This window comes from Aspergillus heteromorphus (genome assembly GCF_003184545.1).
Source record: "Aspergillus heteromorphus CBS 117.55 chromosome Unknown BO70scaffold_1, whole genome shotgun sequence".
Lineage (NCBI taxonomy): Eukaryota > Fungi > Ascomycota > Eurotiomycetes > Eurotiales > Aspergillaceae > Aspergillus > Aspergillus heteromorphus.
Window position 1 is genome coordinate 1,458,375 of NW_020290406.1, and position 15,383 is coordinate 1,473,757.

At 53.9% G+C, this 15,383-nt stretch overlaps 4 protein-coding genes across 4 annotated transcripts; 2 read left to right on the plus strand and 2 right to left on the minus strand.

The window, feature by feature from the left end:
* Nucleotides 1-991: 991 nt before the first annotated feature.
* BO70DRAFT_367584 (alpha-keto acid decarboxylase family protein) lies at nucleotides 992-2,976 on the minus strand (the record flags this gene model as incomplete). Its single annotated transcript, XM_025544572.1, has 5 exons — nucleotides 992-1,075; nucleotides 1,142-1,349; nucleotides 1,404-2,631; nucleotides 2,719-2,799; nucleotides 2,865-2,976. The coding sequence occupies 5 exons, from the start codon at nucleotides 2,974-2,976 to the stop codon at nucleotides 992-994; spliced, it is 1,713 nt and encodes a 570-aa protein (XP_025404179.1).
* Nucleotides 2,977-3,890: 914 nt separating this feature from the next.
* Nucleotides 3,891-5,201, plus strand: BO70DRAFT_348814 (THUMP domain protein; the record flags this gene model as incomplete). The annotated part of the gene is made up of 6 exons (XM_025541630.1): nucleotides 3,891-3,932; nucleotides 4,049-4,177; nucleotides 4,280-4,439; nucleotides 4,501-4,715; nucleotides 4,781-4,921; nucleotides 4,980-5,201. The coding sequence occupies 6 exons, from the start codon at nucleotides 3,891-3,893 to the stop codon at nucleotides 5,199-5,201; spliced, it is 909 nt and encodes a 302-aa protein (XP_025404180.1).
* A 788-nt stretch (nucleotides 5,202-5,989) lies between these two features.
* Nucleotides 5,990-12,008, plus strand: BO70DRAFT_305892 (putative SNARE-dependent exocytosis protein (Sro7)). Its single transcript, XM_025540022.1, has 9 exons — nucleotides 5,990-7,319; nucleotides 7,386-7,478; nucleotides 8,195-8,248; nucleotides 8,339-8,426; nucleotides 8,527-8,866; nucleotides 8,980-10,557; nucleotides 10,608-11,339; nucleotides 11,398-11,685; nucleotides 11,756-12,008. The coding sequence occupies exons 1-9, from the start codon at nucleotides 6,421-6,423 to the stop codon at nucleotides 11,779-11,781; spliced, it is 4,098 nt and encodes a 1,365-aa protein (XP_025404181.1). The 5' UTR covers nucleotides 5,990-6,420; the 3' UTR covers nucleotides 11,782-12,008.
* A 1,595-nt stretch (nucleotides 12,009-13,603) lies between these two features.
* asf1 (nucleosome assembly factor ASF1) lies at nucleotides 13,604-15,091 on the minus strand. Its single transcript, XM_025542070.1, has 4 exons — nucleotides 14,708-15,091; nucleotides 14,615-14,654; nucleotides 14,250-14,558; nucleotides 13,604-14,182 (listed from the first exon to the last, which is right to left on the minus strand). The coding sequence occupies exons 1-4, from the start codon at nucleotides 14,814-14,816 to the stop codon at nucleotides 13,795-13,797; spliced, it is 846 nt and encodes a 281-aa protein (XP_025404182.1). The 5' UTR covers nucleotides 14,817-15,091; the 3' UTR covers nucleotides 13,604-13,794.
* Between the last annotated feature and the right edge of the window lie 292 nt (nucleotides 15,092-15,383).

The following is a 15,383-nucleotide window of genomic DNA, read 5'->3' on the forward strand; positions in this document are numbered from 1 at the left end:
CGGAGGGGGTCTCTGGGCGTGTCTAAGTCTAAGATAGCGAGATGGATCTCGGATGTCAGCCCAATCTCCTGGAAAATTGCAGTAATCAACCCCTGATAGAGTAGTGGGCAGGCTGTCCCCTAGAGAGTCCCTAGTGGAAGGGGAAGCAGCCGCGGAAGGCTCGACGGGAAGCTAAAACATACCAGTAGACCCGTCGCTAGATTGGTCGCGGTCGGTCGTAAATTAGCAGCCCACCGCGATAGATTAATTAATTATGGGGTTCACTGGAAGACTGGCAAGACTGGCAAGACTGGCAAGACTGGCAGTCTGGCAGTCTGGCAAAATCGTATTATTCCAAATCTGGTTTATGATTTAATCCGTCCCCCAAACGAGGGAAGAGCTTTGATGCGCTGGCCGCCTTGGCGCCTTAACGTCCCGCCCGATCACGTGGTGCCTGCCCCCGATAAAAACAGTCCAAGCAGTCCAAGCAGTCCGAGTCCCTGGCTTGGCGGTACCCTGTACTCCTCCTACCTTAGTCCCTTATATACCCCACCCGAGGATACGGAAGTACCCGGTACCATCGTCTTCTCGCCCGCTCTATTGAAGCCATCCGGGCCCGACATACGTACGTCCCTACGTATCCCTGGCGTCCTCTATCGCTTTGCTTTCGAATTCGTCCCCCTTTGAGCTAGCGATTCCCATTCTCCCCTGATCAGAAAACGGACTACATGTGACAATGTTGTCTCCTTGGAAGGATTGCGTTACGGAGTATGCCAGGGTAAGCAAGAGTACGCAGTGAGGAGTGTTTAAACAGCATAGGATAGGTTTGATATACGCGCTGTCTCCGCAACGCCCATTGAGGCTGAAGACACAAAGATTGTGACACATGATCATATTCGGTATTATTATTTGGAATCATTACACGTCATTATCTCCATCCAGACCACTTCTGAGAGTGACGTCTGCGCTCCTGCAGGGAGTTACAATCGAAATGCATCAGATACCACCCTCATTACTTGTTGCGAGTGGCCGCCGCCTCAGCGGTGATCTTCAAAGCGGCCGGGGCATCATCACGAGGCATGTGAAGTTCCACCAACTGGGTTGTCTTGGTCAGCGCTGCTGGATGCTATTTCAAGGGAAGGGAAGGGAACTTTTGTCTTACCTGCAAGCATGGCGCCGAGGCGAATTCCTCGTTGGCAAAGAGTTCCAGGAGCTCATTTCTCGTGGTCACCTTGTAGCCCTTGTACTTGTCCTTGGCTCCGAAGACGGTGGGAAGGGCCTTGATATCCCATGGCTGGATGTCGTTGTAGCTCTCATCCCATCCGTGGATGTATCGCTCGATGGTGTATCCGTTGTTGCAGATTGCAAAGCTTCGTCAACGTCAGCACCCGTCCGCGATGACAGTGACAGCAGAGATGACTTACATAATGGGGTTGAGCTCGTTCTTGATCATGGTGCTCAGCTCCTGCACGGTGAGTTGAAGACTTCCATCGCCGACAAACAGGACGGTCCGATGCTTGCCCAGCTCCTTTGCTGCCAGTGCGGCACCCTGACAGGCTCCAACCGAGTAGCCGATACTGCCCCAAAGGACCTGGCTGATGGCCGTGACGTTCGCCGGGAACCGGGTTTCCCAGATGCCGAAGTTTGCAGTACCGGTTTCGGTGATGACAACATCGTCCTCCTTCAGCCATTGTCCAACATTCGGCCAAAGCCAGTCGTGGGTGATTTCCTGGTTGCTTGAAGTCTTCTCGTTCTCGGAGAGCGCGTTCGAGAGATGCGGGACTGGCTCGGCGTTGACCTTACCCATCTTCTGGACAACCTTTCGCAGAACGCCCTTCATGTTGATATCCGGGTATTCGGAGTATCTCACGCGCACGAAAGTGCTGTGGAAGTCGATGGTGTTGAGCTGTCCAATATGGTACGAGAACCCGCTCGTGTTGAAATCAGATTTGATAGCACCGATGCTCAGAATCAAATCCGACGACTCGACTTGCTCGCGAACACCAGCATTCGATCCAGTTCCTGCATACACGCCTCCGTAGTTCGGACGGGTCTCATCCACAGCTCCTTTGCCCATCGGGGCCACGAAAGTGGGCAGTCCGGAAACCTCCATCAAATCGTGAACCTCATCAAGCGCCCGATGGCGGATCGCACACGCATCAACGAGGATGACGGGCTTCTTTGCGGCATGCAGATATTTCAAAACGACATCCACCACGTAGTCTTCTTTCTCGGGGTCATTGGGCGGCAGCGAGAGATCCAGGGGCTTGTCAAGTCGGTCTCCCTCGATCTGCTGCGTGATCATGTCCGTGGGCAGGCTGATATAGACCGGTCGACTGCGGACCCAGCATTCGCGGATGGCATTGTCGATGAGCGTCGCCGCCTGGAGAGTGTCATTGAGCTGTCCAAGGGTGCAGGAGATGCCTGCGCTCATTTTCGCAAAGACATTGAAGTCGCCATTTCCCAGGGTGTGGTGCAGCAGCATTCCGTCCTTCTGCGACTTGGTGTTGGGCTGGCCAACAATATGAACGATAGGCACGAACTCCGAGTATGCACCGGCGATGGCATTGAGCGCCGACAGCTCTCCTACACCGAAGGTAGTGATCAGGGCACCCATGCCATTGACACGCGCATATCCATCTGCGGCGTAACCTGTAGTTTCCCGCGTCAGACACCCATGACTCCTTCCAATCCGGGGGGGAAGGGGGGGTCAATTGCTCGCAAAGGGTTGAGGCATACCGGCATTGAGTTCGTTGCAGTTCCCTACCCAGTGGAGACCGCACTTGGGCAAGTAATCCAAAGCAGCAAGGTTGTAGTCGCCTAGTCCAATCCACAGGAATTAGCAGGAGTGGCCATAAGCCAGTCATCGTCCAAGACGCGCTCACCGGGGACACCGTGCACCGAGCGAACGCCGACCTCGTACAGGCGACGGAAGAGGTACTCGGAGACAGTGATGGGCTTCCGAAGCTCCCGCGTAGCGATGTCAACGTTCGCCATCACGACAGTTCAGGTAATAGGAGGTAGAGTGAGTTGGATTCCAGGTAAGCTGGTAGTGGTAAAAAGCAGGGTGAACTTGGGAGAGAGGAAATGGGAATGTTTACACCAGGTGAAGAGGGGAAGGTTATAAATAGGCGCCGCGAGTGCGACAACCGGAAGACAGAGACCCAGTTGTGGCCGTACGTCATGAAGGCGTGATGTCATTTGCGCGCCGTTGGGGATACAGGCAGTTACCATACAACCACCACCACCTCACCTCACCCCTCACCTTGCAATCGCATGCTTGAGTGAATGAGAATGGGGTGGACTTGAGATTACAGAGACCAACCCTACTGGATAGAATCGCCTTCGGTGATTGAATTGCGGACAAGAGTTCTCCGGGCAATGATAGCAGAAGGGGGTGGTTCGATGGATTTGCCGGACCAAATAAGCTATATCGGGAACCCTGGGAAAAAGGTGCCGCAAAACGGTTGATCTTCTGTGTACTACTCCGTACGGAGTAGTTTAGTAGATACTTTGTAGATGTCCACGCAATCAAGGGACGCTCCGGCCGAAAGGGCCAGTGTTCAGTGACAGTCCATGGCATTCACGCCAATCACTCCACCCGGTGGGATGATGGGCGATTCCCGGCCGCCCCGCTAGTCCTCATGTGGAATTTTAAACCCCTCCACGCCTTGCCTTTCCGGTTCTTTCGTCCTGCGCGTGTCACCCTGTAGCGCATCTAGAACTTCAAGGCCCGCTCTCTCCTCTCCCGAGTCAGACGTGCATGCCTTGATCTGTCTGGAATACTAGTCTGCCGCCCAAGTGATCCGATCCCGACAGATCCCGACAGACACCGACAGACACCGTATTGTCGTCGTCGTCTCATCCCACGCATTGAATTCCTGCCCATGGCCGGATCGGGGAAGAGAACCATGCCTAGTAATTCATCCGTTGGGCCCGCGAAGAAGAGAAAGGTTCGCTCCTTCTCCCCCTGAGATGCTGGAATGATGCTTGCCCCCCTCCCCCCCCCAAGCATCACCCCATCGATTTCTCTTACCACCTTGCGGATAGTTGTCTCATTGTGATACAGGGTGGCAGCCAATGGCACAAACAACAAGGCAAAGGCAACATCGAGGGCGGTGATTGGGGAGTGTTTGTTTCCTGCGATATGGGAAAAGAAGGAAAGTGCATGCCAGAGGCAGTGGATCTTTTCTCTCAGGTTGGTACAGTGAATGCAATCCTCAGCATAACCATCATCTACTGTCTTGTCGAGTGTGTGTGGTGTGTGGTTTTCATCCCTCTGACATATGCTGCTGCTTAGAGCGTGGAATCCACCGACGGTGATGACCACGATGACAAGTCCAACTCAGATGACGATGACGAGGACATCGAGGCTCAAATCAGAAGGGAGGTGGAGGGGCTGAAGCCCAGCGCGGGCAAGTCCCGTCCGTTTCGTGCTATCCGGATGGATCTCCCCTGTCGTGCGTGGGCACCTTCTCTCTCATGCAAGATCTACGTTCTACCGATGCTAATCTTCTGCAGTCTCATTCATACGATTCGACAAGTCCATCGACCCCGAGAAATTGGTGTATCAACTTTGCACCGAGGCTGCTGCCAACCCAGATAAGAAACGATCCCGATGGATTCAGCGCATGACCCCTGCAAGATCCGTTCGAAAGACTCTTAGCGTCGACCTAGAAGCTTTTGCGCGGGAGATCCTCAAGCCTCACTTCCATTCTGGAGGGCCCCCGAAAAAGGTTAGTCTTGATTCGGAGTGGGAGAGGGACGACGTCGTGGGCATCTGCTAACAAGATCGGTCCAGTATGCCATCCGACCCATGGTGAGGAGTAACAAGAAGTTCAACAGGGACTTCGTCATCAAGACTATTGCGGGTGTCGTCGGGCCCGAACATCCGGTTGATCTGAAGAACTACGACCTGATCATCCTTGTCGTTGTCATCCAGGTGAGATTCCGTCGCTGCTGGGTCCTTGCATCCTTTAGTACTGACAGCAAACTCGCAGAACATCATCAGCATTAGTGTTGCCGGGAGCGACTATGACCGTCTGAAGGGGTACAACTTGGCTGAGCTATACAATCCCACACCGGCGCCGGCGCCGGCACCGGCACCCGAGCCTGCAGTCAAGCCTGCAGCCGAGCCTACTACTGTCGAGCCTACTGTCGCTACCACCGAGCCTACTGTCGAGCCCACTGTCGAGCCCACTATCGAGCCCACAGAATCTTAAACATATGCCTGACTAGATACCTAGCTTTGAAAATATCTTCATTTCTTGATTTGGACCTGACATGTGGCTGGATCCCCCCCCCCTCCCCCCGCGCTTTCCGGCGACAAAAAGCAAGAAAAGTTGTGTATATAGAGTTCGTGGGACCCTCGCGGCTACCATCCGGGCTGAGAGCCACATAGGTTCTAGAGCATTTTTATGCAGATGTAAAGTTTTGGACCGGAGATGACCGACCAGAGTGCTTACTATTTTCAACATGACCGTCCGGATGGATGAAAGAGGGGTGTCAGAACAAGGATGTTCCAAACCTTCCTTGACCTAGCACTTTGATGTTAGTTCGGCGGATGGCGGAGACTGGACGGACGACTGAGGCAGGTGTAGCGACGGCCGCCTACAGCCTACAGCCTACAGCCTACTATACTGCCCACTCCGTACCTACGTAAATATCTATCGAGACCTTGAAGGCTTGAACCTATAATAGCAGGCATTAAGCGTCTCCAAGGTCTCAGACTCCGAGTCATTGTCTTCGGTAACAGGGGCATCCGATTGGACCGGTGCGGTTTCACCTGCATGGCGCCTTTCTCAGAGCGGGAGCCTTAGGCGAGCCCGCAGTTCCGAGACGAACTCGGATTGATCTCATCGGGCTCCCTCAACCAGCAAACGCAAACCAGCTCCTCCCCGCTTGGGCACTGGCAAGTCTGGCACTGGCGACTGTGGAGATCTCGGACGGAGATCTCCCTCTTCGGTCAAGATTTGACAATGCCGCCCCCTCCCTTCCCCCCCTCCCCGTCCCCGGATATCCTTATGGGGCCCGCCCCTTCGCTTAATGTCATCACATCAGGCATATGCTCCATATTACATCTTCGCCGTTCGCTGCATCCTTTACTCAAATCATCTGACCCCCCGAAAACGAAGACACGATTGCGACCAGTTAGTTCGGTTTGCTGGGTCGAACAATGCAATCCGCCTTCATTGGTTTCGGGGCGAGTGACTTGCATCGCGCCTACCTACTAGTAGGTACTTTATGCCCCAGGCTAGGTCCAGGTTCCATGGGCTCGCTATACCCGGGGAGGGAGAGAGAGAGAGAGAGCGAGAGAAGAGAGAGTTTCGTTCTTGCTTGACCCTGTCCCTGACTCCCCTCGGGCCCCTTCTCGAGGCTGCCATGTTCGCGCGAGCGGAAAAGGCTTATATTCCTGGCTCTTCCACCGTCTGATCATTCACCATGTCCGGCGATTGTGCAAACGTGGGCTCTCCCTCGACCACCGACTGTTCTCTCGTCATGCCGTTTCTATCACCTCCCGACCCCCAACCCTCTGACCCCATTGGTGCGGTCCTTCAGCGACACTTCTCTCCCTCGGTGCAGGTCAAAGGGGTCTACTCCTTACGGGGCCATCTACATTCCATCAATCGGATCGTGTTATCGAATGGCGATCAACTACTCCTGAAGTGCTCCCCGGGGCCAACGACCCCCCTCTTGCGGCGGGAGCAGCTGTTGCTGGAGACTGAGGCTCGCGCCCTTTCCATCCTGAAGCAAAGTGAAACCCCATACATCCCCTCCTTTGTTCACTATGGTCTCCAGGGAGGCTCGATGGGGTCGGCCTTCCTCATGCGGCACTATGTTACCGGTTCCACGTTACAGGAGATGGAGCCCCGGCTTACTATCCAGGACCGGGACGGGATCGACCGAGCTCTGGGGTCATTAGCTTACAGGATCGGACAACATGCTTCTGACTCCTTTGGGTCCCTGGAACAGGTAGCCTGCGGGTCTGGCAAACGATCCTGGCGGGAGGCGTTCGTGACGCTGTTAGAAGGCATTCTTCGAGATTCGGAGGACGCCTTTGTCCATCTTCCCTATGCTGAAATCCGACACCAAGTTCGCCGGTTGTCACCTGCACTTGAGGAAGTGACGTCGCCGCGGCTCGTAGTTGTTGGCTTGGGTCAACCGTCGCAGGTGCTCCTTAATCCCGAGTCTAAGCAACTGTCCGGGCTCATCGGGCTGGAGTATGCCCTCTGGGGGGATGTTCAGATGGCGGAAATTTTTGGGGAGCCGTCCCCGGCTGTGCTGGAAGGCTTTGGCTCACGATTGACGGAAGGCAGGTCCCATGTGGCCCGGCAGCTATTGTGCGTAATCACCAAACACCCCCGGGCGAACGGTTGACGTGGATGAAGCTAATCACCAACCCCCAGATATGCCTGCTACCGCTCTGTTCACAAAGTCACGATCCATTACTACCGTGACCAGGGGATGACCACCGAGATGGACGCCAGGAGGCAGCTAACGTCTGTACTCGCAGAGATGGCTACGATCCGCGGGGACTGAAGGTGGAACATTTGGGCGCAACACCTTCCTGGGAGGCGAGAGGTTGACACTCCGATTGATATGTCAGGAACATAGCCCCAACCGGACTATCGATTAGTCCATCCCCAAGGTCTCGCGTGCCATCATGCAGTCCGACGTACTGGAAGCTTCGGACTGGGCGATCGTATCCGTTCGATGATGTATGTCTAGCTAGCGCCGGGCGGTCCTCGATGGAGTGCCGGTGCCATGCGTGCGTGAAAGAAATGCGATCTTGGCAAGCCCATGAAAATCGTTGCTGCCTAGGAGCAGCTGATATCCACTGGCTGTAGGGTTCTTGGCGACAAGGGGAGAAGATCCTGAAGCTTTGGGGGGAGGGGGGAGGGGGGAGGGGAAGTAGTACAAAGCGTAGTAAGCTGAGGGCAACTGGCAGGGATATGTGCTCACTGTGTACGGAGTAGTGGGTAGAGTAGGTAGTAGTGTGCCAGACCAGACCCTTTGATGTCACTGAAATGGTAGAAAGTCGTCCCAATACGAGGGCGCAAGGGAGGAGGATCCTAGAGGGACCACCAACCCAGCCCGAGCGGGGCAGATCGGCCGCCCTGCAAATCAGGCCAACACCAACCGCTTCCGCTTCCGCTTCCACTGCCACTTCCACTTCATGGCGTCAACCTTTCTTCTTCCCGCGGAGTAGATCGAGATCAATCCTCTCTCAAACATCCTCCTCCCCTGGGGTCACCGCTCCCCAATCCGAGTGTTTGTTCTTGTTATCCTTGTCCATCCCCAACTCCCTTTCTTATCCGCTCCCTTCTGGCCATCCCTCCGTCCCGTCCCGTCCCGCAAGAATGGCGCATTTCCTGCGGGGAAAGCAAGCCGGCATCCAGAAGGACTTCTCCGAGAACTTGTCGCCGGACCTATTCAACCTGGAAGATGTACGTCTTCACGCCCCCCCTCCCCAGCATCCAACCGAACCTACCGCTCCTTCGGGCTAAACACCACCATACTGACTTGCCTTTCATGCTTGCCCTATAGTTCGCACGATGCGGCATCAACTCCCAGATTAGCGCTATCGCCTACGATCCCGTGCAGTCGCTCCTCGCCGTCGGAACCAGTGACACCCAGTTCGGTCAGGGTCAGATCTACATCTTCGGTCAACGGCGGGTGGCGGCCGTTTTCGCCTTGCCCCGGAAGGCGTCCGCCAAGTTCATCCAGTTCTGTGCCGACAAGCTGGTCAGCGTCGACTCCAAGAGCGAAATCACCATCTACTCCCTCGCGACCCGACAGACCCTGGTCTCCTACGCTCCTCCGACCCATGCTAGCGCGTTGTTGACGGACCCCAGCCTTGATTATGCGTTCATCGGGCTACAAAATGGTATGGGAATGAATACTGGGGCGCGGGATGGCGGATGCCGCGGGTGTTTGGGACGATGATGATGATGATGATGATGATGATGATGATGAGATCGTGTTGCTAACGACGCTCAGGCGATATCATTGCCTACGATCTAGACCGTGAGACCCTCACCCCGTTCCGAGTGCCCAACCTGTGGGCTCAGCGCAACCCCCGAGCCCGGCTCTGTCCCGTCGTCAGTCTCAGCTTTTCGCCTCGTGATATCGGTAAAATCTTGGTCGGGTATCCGGAAGGTGCGGTGACGTTTTCATTCAAGCAAAACGTGGCTCAGAAATACTTCGAATATGAGGTCCCGCCGGGTGCACTGGGGGGTAATGGTGACGTCCCGTCGCCAGATTTGCGCAGACCCCGGCTGACTAGGGCTCTTTGGCATCCGAATGGCATATTCGTGTTGACGGTGCATGATGATAATAGCCTGGTGTTCTGGGATTCCAAGGATGGTCGCAAGATTATGGCCAGGTCGATTCAGAATCCCAATGTTGATCAGCCGGGTGTAGGCCCCGAACAACCGCCTTCGCCGGGTACAAGTGGGATGAAGGATCCGATCACTAATGTGGTATGGTGTGTCAAGGACAATGGTGATGATAGTGGACTGTTGATTGCGGGTGGCCGGCCCAAGGCTGAGACCACCAAGGGACTCTCCTTCATCGACCTGGGCCCGTCACCAAACTACCAGACTTCTTCATGGGCGATCATCTCGAAGCATTTTGAGTCCCCCAAACGCAACATTGTCCTTCCTACTCCCCCGGGTGCGCAGGTTGTCGACTTCTGTGCTATCCCTCGCAGCACTCCCTACTATGGCGGAGCTCATGATCCTATTGCGTTGATCGCCCTCCTGTCTTCTGGAGAAGTGATCACGATGAGTTTCCCCAGTGGACACCCGATTACGCCTACCAACATGGTTCATCCCTATCTCTCGTTTGTGCAGCCTTTCGTGAACAAGGCTATCCTGACTCCGGTCGATCGTTCTGCATGGTTGGGCCTGAAGGAGCGCAGATCCCAGGGACCCAAGTTCTTGCTCGGAGGTGCAGAGGCAAACAAGTCGCTCAAGCGGTTCGAGGATCGCAATGTCCTGACAACGGCCCACGCGGATGGAACCATTCGCATTTGGGATGCCGGTAACGACGACGAGATTGAGAACGGCGAGGTCGTCCAAGTGGATTTGGCTCGGGCTGTTGGCCGTGTTGGCAACATCGAAGTGACCGAGATGTCGCTTGGCGGCTCGACTGGTGAGCTTTCCGTCGGCCTGAAGACCGGCGAGCTTGTGGTTTTCCGCTGGGGAACCAACCAAAGCTATGGTCGTGAGGAGCCTCCGGGTGCCAATGAGGGGCCTGGGAAGTTGACCAAGATCAGCCACAGGGTCGACCCTGGACTAGAAAAGGGTGTTCTTCCACTGACGCTCCTGAACATGCAGCAGGGCCCGGTCACTGCCTTGAAACACAGTCAAGTGGGCTTTGTTGCAGTTGGGTTTGAGGGTGGTGGTCTGGCGATCATTGATTTGCGCGGGCCTGCCATTATCCACACTGCTCATTTCTCAGAACTGCTCAAGGTAAACAAGAGAAGCAGCATCTTTAACAAACGCAGCTCCTCGATTCCCGCCCCGGAATGGCCTACCAAGATTGAGTTTGGCGTGCTAAGTTTGGAAGGCGAAGGTAAGAGCGGTTGACTGAAAGCTTCAAAGGGTAAACTGACGTTCTTGAAGACTACTCTAGCATCTGCTGCTTTGTGGGCACCAACCGAGGAAACCTGGCGACTTTCAAGATCTTGCCTTCGGAGAATGGCAAATACATGGCCACGTTTGTCGGTACGAATATGCTGGACGACAAGGTCATCAGCATCATCCCGGTCAACGCAGATGACGGCAGTCTCGCATTGGCCACGCCCAACCTGGTCGGAGGCCTACGGAACGGGAATCGTGTGAACGGCGTCGTCATTGCGGTGACTGTTTCTGGCTGCCGGATCTTCAAGCCCGCGACTTCCAAGGGCGCGCATCGGTCCTGGGACGATTACCTGTGCGACTCGGCCGCGGTGGTCAAGACTGAGGCCCGTGGCTACAGTCTCGTCGGGCTGTTTGGCGACGGACACACCCGTGCCTTCTCCATCCCCGGTCTGAAAGAGATTGGCTCCCGTCCGATCAACCAGATCGCTGATATGAGACGTCTTTCGGATGCGACCATCTCCTCCAATGGAACCGTCTTGGTCTGGACAAGTCCTTCCGAAGTGGGACTGTTCAGCGTCTGGGGAACGGGACATGGACTGTACGCAGCACTCGAGACTCCACCCACCTCGCCAAAAGCTAACAGTTCCTACAGACGACCGTCGGAAGACCAGCTCTACAACCCACAAGCAGTCATTCCCCCGCGACCTACCATCACCAACATCCAGTGGATCTCCGGTACCCAATACATCTCCCCAGCGGACATGGACATTCTCAGTAAGCCACCCCCCTTTGCGTTACCACCAATCCAATAAACTAACACACCACCCTCAAGTCGGCGGCCCCGACCGGCCCCCCTCCAAGCGCATGCAGGAGCAGATGCGGCAGGAAGACGAAGAGCGCCGGAGAGCTTTCCGCGAAGGCCGCACCCCGACCACCTCATCCACGCAGTCAGGCAGCCAGGAAGGCTACTGGTCCTACATGCAGCGGCAGGTGCAGGAACGCACCGAGAAACTCAGCTTCGCGGGCGATAACATGGATCGGCTGGAGGAGAGCAGCAGTAACTGGGCGAAAGACGTGAATAAGTTCGTTCAGAATCAGAAGAAGAAGGCGGTTCTTGGCGGTGAGTAATACATCTATCACTATTTATTACCTTTTCCTTGGGTCTTGACGTGGGCTAATTGGATATACAGCGCTGGGTTCGAAGTTCGGTATTTGAGGGGACTATTACTACGAGGTAGGGAGGGTAGTTGGAGGAATGGAGTGCTGTTGTAGGGAGACTTGGGGAAGAGGAAGAAGGAAGTCATTAGAACATTTGTTCTTATACATACCCGGAATCGGTTGGCGTTTTTTTTTTCTTTCTTTCTTTCTCTTTCGGGTTTCTTCGTTTGTTATGCATTTGGTTTATTAGGTATGTCATGAATGAATTCAAGAATTATGGTCGTCTTTTTCTTACTATAGCTAGATATGTCCGTCCGTGTATGCCATCCAATTTCGATATTCCATGTTGACGAACTGAACCTAGGTTATTACATAGATAGTATCCCAGAAATCGACTTGTCTTCCAAATCCCCTACTAGACAATCACTCCCTATCGTAGATGGAAATTAATAATAGTAGTAGTAGTAGTAGTAGTAGTAGTAGTAGTAGTAGTAGTAGTAGTAGTAGTAGTAGTAGTAGTAGTAGTAGTAGTAGTAGTAGTAGTAGTAGTAGTATGGGCTATGTGGTTGGAGCTTGACCTACTAATTATACTATACTAGTAACTACTACTAAGTATAGTACATATACATATAGCGTCCCTTAAGTAACCCCATCCCTCAGTTAATACTATTCACCACCAACTCAACTCAACTCACCAACTTACAACACCTGGACACCAGCAAGACACTTACTTACCTACAATCAGCATTATGTACTGTACTCCGCACGAACCCTCGAATAATGCAGTTCCCTTGCTTTCAGTACTTGCTACCTACTAAGTAGGTACGGGTTCACCGCAGGTTGCTGTTGTAAATATAGTAGTACTATGTACGGAGTGGTCGACACTTACCATACCTACTACTACTACTACTACTACTACTACTATGGGCACCGAGCAGAAGTTCAGGGGGGTTCGGAGGTAATCAAGGCCAGTCAGGTAAAGGTAAAGGTAAAGGCAAGGGTTACAATCGGTTAATTAACTTTGTTATCTACCTACTTACCTACCTACATACCTATTCTTAGCTAGTTATCCTCAGCTATTCTCACCTAGTACTATTGCTACACCATATTATATGATAATATCCCACCATTCTCACCCCCTTTCATCCTCCCTATTCCATATTCCCACTTCCCAATTTCCATTCCACCCCGAATCAACCAACCAACTATATCGACTGCCCACCGGTATACCATCTATCTACTCTCCACGGACACAACAGAAATGCTACTGCAATGGAACTCCACCGATGAATGTAAAAGCAAAAGCCTAGCGACGTGCAGTGCAGTGCTGGATCATTGAATTTGAACTTGAAATAGTGAACTGTTAATGGTGGACTGGTCGTAGTACCATACATATCCATAGCAATAAGCAATAGTCCCAGTGAAAGGAAGGGAAGGGATTAATTGCTTATGTTGGTAAAGGAATGAATGGATGGACGGATGGATGGATGGACGGTGGCGTTGTGCAAGTTACACTGCAGTGCAGGAGCGGAGCGGGAAGATATTACTACGTAGTAACTACCTAAGTGACGGAGACTGAGGTGAACAGTAAGTACTATTTAAATGAGCACTACTAGTACAGAGTACAGAGTAGAGTAGTGGATGGTCGGTCTGGCTGGGCCTTGCGTTGGGATGATGTGCGCGGTTAGGGATAAGGCAGTTGCTATGGCATCGGAGGTCCTTGCGTTCTCCAGTTTTGAACGGTGAGGAATGTACCTAGTCTGTCTAACAGTAGGAAGGTAGGTAGTAGTAAGTACTCCGTACTATTGCATCCTAATGGCAATGGCTGGACATGGGTGTTACGGAGTCATGGGAAAGAGGACGGATGGAGAGAGATGGTATTCAAGCGGTTTGATTATGTTGGTTCTATGCCATATACTAAGTACTGCAAAGCCTGAAGATATGATAGATGATATGTCATGAAACGTTGCAACCCAATCATAAAATCATTCGACGGATGGATCAAAAGAGTAAGAGAAGAGAAGAGAAGAGAAGAGAAGAAGATAACCAGATCCCAGCGTGTGGAGGCAGTTTAGTGGACCATCAGTTCCGGCTGATGTTGGGTCGTGGGGTTGTTGTTGTCCTTCTGTTCGGCGTCATCGCCCATCTCGACGTCCTCGTCGCCATCGTCGCCGTCCTCCTCATCAAGCTCCTCCTCGTCGTCGTCACTCTCGTCCTCAATGTCCTCACTCTCCGCATCTGAGATGTCCTCCTCTTCCTCCTCCTTCGGGGCAGGACCATCGTTGCCCTCGACTTCCATGTCGTGATCTTCGCCCTTGGCGGGCTCGGACTCCTGCAGCTCTTTGATAAGAGCAGCTTCGAGTTCTGTTTCCTCCGCACCATACGTAGCACTGTCGTCCACCAGATCGGCCTCGGGCTGGTCGGGCGGGTATTCAGCGGGGGCAGATTCCTCCGAGTCCCTAGCAACGACACATGTTAGCCCATCAAGATCACACACAAAAATAAAGCGTAGTACGAGGCACTCACCACTTGATCGCAAACCGGGTGACTCTGGGCTTCTCTGCCAGGATGTTGCGGCGGATGCGCTCGATGATCGGCTTCGCGGGCGGTTGGAGGGTTAGCTCCTCCGAGTCGTACTCGTTGTTGACATAGTATCCCACGCGCACAAACTCGCGGCCATCGTAGCTGCAGGTGAGGAGGATCACGGTGACGCCCAGGATCTCGGACGTGGGGATGCGCTTGAGGTCCGGGGGGTCGGCCTCGAAGATGAACTTGTTGACCCCGACGGGGATGGGCCCCACTAGCAGGGAGTCGAGTTCCTGGTCATACTCGGAGCTGAGTCGGTCAGTACAGAAGATCTCTGGTCGCTATGGTGATCGGTTTCAACTTACGATGTGGCGGAACCAACGTAGGTGAGCTTCCACTCCAGATCTGGCAGACGGTCAGCGTTGGCGAGGTTGGCTGGGAGATGACGCTCAGCTTACCCTTCTGGAGCTGTTCCAGGCATTCAAAAGTGATCTCGAATTGATAAGAGTCGAGGAAAGACGCCGGGTTGTTGACGATTTTGACCCCGAGGAGAGAGACGACGGACATGGTTGTAGAGGGGGCGTTACGCCGATGAAGGAGGTATCGAACCAAGTAGTGCGGGGTGTAGAGTAGTAGACGGTGTAGAGGGTTGTAGAGTCAAGTAGAGGTGGTGTAGGTAAAGGAAGCTCTAGTCAGTAGGGAGGAGAAGACAGAGAGGGTATTGAGAAGAGAAAGGAAGGAGAAGTCTGGACTGAAGGGGGAGACCGGAGAAGAGAGGAGAGAGAGAGAGAGAGAGAGAGAGAGGAGGGGATGCGGCCAGCAGGTGCCAACCACAAACCACAAACAGACCGACGGGGCAATTAAAACATGCGAGCCTGAGAAACGATCGCCGACGCGCCGCGTGTGCGAGACGCATCTTTCGCGCCCGCTGCCCACCGCCTTCCGTCTTGGTAACACATCACGTGCGCCGTGCCGCCCGCCGCAGCTTCTGCCTCAGTCCGCCAGGCAGGCAGGCTCCGTGACTTCGTCAGAGTCAGACAGAGCCAGCCGACTGACTGCAAAGGCCTTTCCCTTGTTCCCTACTCTCGTCCCTCCTCGTCCCTCCTCGTCCCTCCCCTCTCATCCCCCCTCTTC